Genomic DNA, 6443 nt, shown 5'->3' on the forward strand with positions numbered 1-6443 from the left:
AACGGGTTAAGCGAACACGAGCGCGTCTTGCGCCACAAACCCATAGTACTCTGTGGACCGGGTCTCATACAAATTCAGCTTCTTCAGCTTTGAGGAAATGCTGGATTTTTCACTAACAGTGAAGCTTGATGTAATCTTTCTTATTGGTTGTGAGCAACTTATTTGGAGAATGTAGAATGTACAAGCTGGAGAAGAATCTGCGAAGATTCTCATCCGAGCAAGCTATTTCATCACCATTGGACCACAAAATGCTTCCCGTCGTGGCGTCGTCCAGTCCCCAGGCTAGGAAGAAGATCAGAACAAGGATTTCATGGAAACTGCAATAAAACACAATTGCACCAGATTTGGTAAACGAGATAAAGCCTTGAAGGCTTCCTCAAATCAGAATTTCAATAATCAATTGCATGCTTTGCTACTAGAAATTTTCTTATTTTTCATCTGAGTGAAAACCATACTCCGAGGTTAAGTTCACCTTCGATATCCCTGCTGTTTGGAACTGCCTGGTTAAGATATCCATGGATTGATTTTTTTTTTTTGGTTATGAACAGATATTGACGTGGGAGAAAATGAAGAGGGTGTCACGAACTAGCTTTGAGGTTGCTCCACGTTACTCATGAACAAACAAAACCGTTCCCATGAAAATAAAGAGTAAACGTTTTTTTATATAGTTACCATAGATTATAGATTTTGTTACGAGTGAAATGCACCACGGGCCCTTAAACTTGTCGCCCTGTGCCAAATAGGTACATCAACTCTAAAAACACATTTTTTGGATCCCAAACTTGCTAATCGTGCCAAATAGGTTCAAATCTACTCTAAGACGCATCTCTCTCCTCTAATCCCTCTCCTCATCCCTAATAACGCTGACGTGGACCTCCCTTCCTCCCATTCTCTCTCTCTTTCTCTCTCTCCTCCCCACCGGCCTCTGCTCGCTCCCCGCGCGCGGCTACCGATGCTCCCTCTCCCGCGCCGCCGGCCACCCTAGCGCGGCCCCTCCGCGCTGCCCCTCCCCACCGCGGCTCCACCCTGCCGATCCTCACTGCGCCGCCACCTTCCTCCCCATCTGGCGGCGCCGGCGGAGCTCCGCGACAAGCCCTGCTTCGTCCGCCCCTGCGACCTCCCCAACTCCGGCTCCGGCGTGGGGCTCAGCACATGAGAAGCACCGGGCACCAGCGAGCAGATGTAGTTGTCGGAGAGGCAATGGCAGAGGCAACGGGAACGGCTATGGCAATGGCAGTGGCAACGACAATGGCAGGGGGAACCTAAAGCCATGGGAGTGCTCATCCAAGCAACAAGGGCGCCTGCCCCTGCTACAACAACTGGAAGACCAAGGAAGGAGGGCCCAAGTGCCCCTAGATCAGGATGAGATCATTTAGATCCCAGCCGGCATTGCTACCCGCAGCTGGCTGGCTTACTGACCCGCAGCAGGAGCATGAGTATCAGGAAGGAGAGCGAGCAGATGTAGCATCAGGAGCTCGTCGGCACCGACCAGGGAGCCATTGGAGTAGGACCCGCGGTGCCGGTTGGCGAGCTTGAAGGCCTGCATCGCGGCGTGGAGGAGGCGGCAACGTCAGAGCCAGGGGTGTCCTTGGTGACGGCTTAGACGCTGCGCGGGGTGTCCCTTGCGTTCAGGCCATGAGCGCCCCTGCCGCCATCCGTCCACCAGCATATGAAGCCCGAGCTGCGGTCCGGCCGGCGCAGGGGACAACGGCAGCCAGCGCAGGTGAGACTGCCTCCTCTTCACCGGCCATCGCGTCCCCTCCTTCGGCGTCGCATCGGACAAGGAGGCCACCGCGTCCCTCGCCGGCGGGGCGAACGAAGCAGGGGCACATCGCCGACCGGCGCCGCCAGATGGGGAGGAAGGTGGCGGCGCGACAAGGACCGGCGGGGTGGAACCGCGGCGGGGAGGGGCATCACGGAGGGGTGGCACTAGGGAGGCCGACGCCACGTGTGGAGGCCTAGGGGCGCTAGAGGGCGACGGCGAAGGGAGCTCCTCTTCGGCCTCGCGCAGGTGGCAGTGGCTAGGGGAGGCAGAGGGAGGGGCAGGGAGGGAGCAGAGGGCAGAGGGCGGTGGGGAGGAGAGAGAGAAAGAGAAAGAGAGAGAGAATGGGAGGGAGGAAGGTCCACGTCAGCGTTATTAGGGATGAGGAGAGGGATTAGAGGAGAGAGATGCATCTTAGAGTAGATTTGGACCTATTTAGCACGATTAGCAAGTTTGGGGACCCAAAAATATGTTTTCAGAGTTGATGTACTTATTTGGCATAGCGCGACAAGTTTAAGGGTCCGTGATGCATTTCACTCTTTTGTTATTCTATGTGCTACCGACTGCAAGTGTGGCGGCAGGACAGTCGTCAAAATCAAAATGAAGGTAGGCGGCGAATTAAATATCGTTGCCATGTTTTCAAGGAAGATTTGTTGCTGAGCTGAATATTGAATACCGTATTCTGCTGTCTGCATCTCGTATTCTGCTGTTCGTACACTCAACTACGATACCCGTGCAATCCCCTCCATTCTGATTCTGAGAACCCATCCTATTCACTACATTCTGTAGAGTTATGCTGCAATGAACACCAGCAGAATGCATCCTACAATGCATTTGTACAGACAAAGAACTCAGCCTTGTGTTAAAGGCAAAGGAACAGAACAAATGAAAAGATTACCACCACGTACCAGCACCATCAACCCCTACCTATCTACTCGCATGTTAACACAACTTGGTGGTCTTGGCAGCTTTTTCAACCACGATCAATCAGCTGCGCTGCGCAAAACCTAGTCGCTCTGTCCATGGGGCAGCAGCTTCAGCGCCTCCATGAACGTATTCTTGAGCCTGCCCAAGTGAGGCTTCACGTTCTGCTTGTCCAGATACACCGTCTTGAGCGCGTTCCATCCCTGCTTGTGGATGGAGTTGGGGTCCTTGAGCACCGGGTCATCCTTGGGGTACTGCTCGCTCAGGCTCGTCTCGTCCAGCTGGATCATGTACTCCAGGTAATGGATCTGCATGTCCGCCGACGGCTCCTTGAACGTGCCGCGCGCGAGCCACTCCAGCCCGCCGTAGGGCACCACCTGGATGAGCACGGCGCCCGCGGGGAGGAACACCATGTTGGTGAGGCCGGCGCCGTGCGCGCCCACCATCACGTCCGCCGAGTTCACCAGCCGCGCGAACTTGGACACGTCCGTGCTCACGTCCGGGTCGCCCACGCGCACGTCGAACCCCAGGCTCATGGCCATGTCCTCCATGGCGCGCTCGTTCAGGAACCGGCGCGAGCTCCGGCGCGAGATGATCAGCAGCCGGGGCCGGCGCCGGATGTCCCACCGGTCGCTGCTGGGCGTGGCCGTCGCGCGCTCCAGCCCGAACGCGCCGCGCAGCATCGCGCGGAACTCCACCATGGAGGAGGATCCCGGCGTCCTGGACGCGTCAATGCCGAGCTCCTTGTGGAACGTCGGCCCGACCACCACGCTCGGGTAGCACCGGACCTCATCATCGTTGTCGATGTCGACGACCTCGTGCTTGCTCAGCTGCTGGAAGATCTGCAGGTACTTGTTGGTCCACCACGACTTGAAGCTGCTCACCAGGAACTGCACCTCCCCGGCGTAGCGGTGCGCGGTGATGAACGCCGGGATGAGCACGTCCGTGTAGTCGTGGAACAGGTTGCCCGTGAAGCCGCCGGTGGAGAGCACGAACGCGGTGGCCGAGCTGTTGATCGTGCATTGCGGCGCGTCGCCGGGGAGGGGCCGGAGCGCCCATTCCTTGACGTGGGAAAGCGCGAACGCGTCGTGCTTCCGGCAGTACGGCTTCACCTTCCACTCCTGCTCCAGCGGGCCGACGTGGATGGTCTGGATGCGCCCCTGCACGCGGACGTCGCCGGCGGCCTCGCAAGTGTCCGAGCGGCGGCTCGACTCGTAGCACACCGGCTTGCTCAGACTGAGATGCTCGTCCCCAGCGGCAAGGGCTGTGCTGCTTACGCTGCCAACGCCGCCCCCGCTGCTGCCTGAGTTATCGGTGGGCTTGGGCTGAGTCTCCTCCTCTGCTGCAGATCAAAAGTCAGCTCGAATTGATCAGATCTGCTTAGTTTTAATAGCTTAGCTGGACACCTACGCATTCTTGTCGCCAAATTTCAATCACAAATTTCAAGCAAGTGCCGATAAATCTTGAGATCAAACTGTATATATAGCAGTAACGGGAAAGGATTTTGCAGCAATCTCACGAGTTAATGAGCAAATTTGCTCGATATTCGGACAGGGTGTTGCCTACTCCAACCTCCGTACATGCTAAATTCAGATAAAAATGCGGAAGAAACAACTAGGAATTACCAGCTGAAGCTGCAGTCTCATCAAGGGTCTCCATCTTGATGCTCTCTTTCCTCATTTCCTGCTGCTCCTCTGCTTTGATGGCCTCCCCTGTTTTGCCTGCGTCGCCCACGAATCACCACCCAAGAAACGAGAATCTGATAAACGCCATGCCAAAATCTCACAAATTAAGGAAACACAAAGGTGATTACCAATCGGGGAGAACCTGACCCTGATGAGGGACAGCAGCAGGAGGGATCCCAGCATGAAGGCTATGAGTGCCACGTTCCCCAGCCTCCTCCCCTCCCCCCTCGACAGGTTCCGGTTGGACTTCATGGCCTCCCTCAGCTCACCCTGCCCTGCCTTCCCCTCTATCTCTGTACCTCTCTCCTGAGCTTTCGTGCCTCGAGGTGCTTGTCTTCACCCGGAAGGTTCTCAAGGTTCTCTGTACCGCCAGCAAATGGAGGAGGTGTGCGGCAGCACTAGCGTTGTTGTTGAACGGGGCAAGCACTAGTTGGTTGTTGTTGACCGGGGCAAAGGGGTTGAAATGGTAGTGTGGTTGACCGGGCGTGGCGACAAGCACCGCTCAACACGGTCGCCAAAAAAATCAGAATGAAAGGCAGCCGGCAAGCTAAAGGTCCCGTTTGGCGTGGTTTCTAGCTCGCGAAAAAAATTCTAGTCGATCCGGAAAAGCAGTTTTTATGGCTATGGCTTATCTTGTAGAAAAATATTTGGCAAAACAGTTTCTTCTAATTTTTTAGAATGTATAGAAGAAGTCAATTGTCCATTGTACCCTTGCATATGTGTATTGCTTGGAGATATGAGCTTTATGTGTTGCCTCTATTAATAAATGTTGTGTGAAATAAAAACATAATAAATATAAAATATAGGTAAGCTAATAATTAGGTGCTCGTTACAAAGTGTTGTTAATAAAATAATACATTCAGGGATACACATAGCATCTAACCATACAGACAACAATACAATATCACGATAATCTAGAAAGAAATATTGCCCTTCAATGTCATCACGGAATCTATCCATGCTTGGATCATTAGAATGTCGAGTTGAATTATCTGAAGCACTCCGAGGAGGAGGATGTGCTGCATATCTCTTAGGTATAACAGGCACATAATCAGGATTCCCATCGCACTTCCGAAAATGTTTATCTAGTGCATGATTCTCACAAATATAGTTACGAAGATACATAGTAGCTGCAACAATCATCATTTGCTTTTCCAAAGGGTAACTCGGCATTTTGAGAAGGATTCCCCATTTCATTTTCCACACACCAAAACTACGCTCTACCACATTACGAATACTCGAGTGCAAATGGTTAAAAAGCTCTTGCTCACCACTTGGAGCGGGACCCCTTTGCCAATCAGGTACATGGTATCTTTCACCCTTGTATGGCGCCAAGTATCCAAACCAATTTGGGTATTGACAACATAATATTTCCCTGGACACATGTACAAAGACAAATAAGGAAGTAATTACAAGATGTACTAATGTTTGTACTAATGTTAGCGTTCTACATAGAAATAGGTTAACATACCTACAGAAGGGTGGGGAATGTGTCATGATCATGTTCCAATGCACGAAAGAGCACACTAGTGTCATGCATAGAGCCAGGCCCTATAGAAGCATATGTAAATCGCATATCAAAGTCAACAGTAGCAAGAACATTCTGGGTTCCTTTGCCAGTTCGACCAATGTATCTAATAAGATCATGCTAAGATGGTGCGGCTGAAATGTGAGTACCATCTTATGCTCCAATGCAATCCTTAAAATGTGGCATCATCCTGCGATCTCCAGTAATTCTAGTGTGTATTGTAGATAAATTAGGATCAATTGGCCGTATGTAATCCTTACACATAGCCACCACACAAATCAGGACCTCATCAAATTTTATGCTTATTGTCTCCCCTGAACGCTTGAATACACCATGTAGACCACTATTAGACCAACCATAACCACACACAACTAGAAAGATGGCAAGTGATTCCATAGAGTTCATATGAGGGATGACTTGAGGCCATAAGTACTCACTAATAGATCATGCAGGCTGTAAAAGAGAGATGCAGTTATCCTAAACATCTTATGACTTTGACCTGGAGTGTTGGAGTGTTCAGTTTTTCCAAAGTCCAACCATATCC

The 6443-nt window shown here is 52.0% G+C and overlaps 1 protein-coding gene across 4 annotated transcripts; it reads right to left on the minus strand.

Moving 5' to 3' along the window:
* Window positions 1-2490: 2490 nt before the first annotated feature.
* On the minus strand, window positions 2491-4892 carry LOC117847206 (alpha-1,3-arabinosyltransferase XAT3). Of its 4 annotated transcripts, none has more exons than XM_034728373.2 (3): window positions 4519-4892; window positions 4312-4407; window positions 2491-4025 (listed from the first exon to the last, which is right to left on the minus strand). In XM_034728373.2, exons 2-3 carry the CDS (start codon window positions 4364-4366, stop codon window positions 2770-2772), a joined length of 1311 nt encoding a protein of 436 aa, XP_034584264.1. In that variant the 5' UTR covers window positions 4367-4407; window positions 4519-4892; the 3' UTR covers window positions 2491-2769. The 4 variants fall into 4 exon arrangements, with proteins under 4 accessions (XP_034584264.1, XP_034584263.1, XP_034584262.1 ...); XM_034728372.2 differs by having other exon boundaries at window positions 2491-4028; window positions 4519-4890; XM_034728371.2 differs by having other exon boundaries at window positions 4500-4889.
* Between the last annotated feature and the right edge of the window lie 1551 nt (window positions 4893-6443).

This window comes from Setaria viridis, chromosome 3 (genome assembly GCF_005286985.2).
Source record: "Setaria viridis chromosome 3, Setaria_viridis_v4.0, whole genome shotgun sequence".
Lineage (NCBI taxonomy): Eukaryota > Viridiplantae > Streptophyta > Magnoliopsida > Poales > Poaceae > Setaria > Setaria viridis.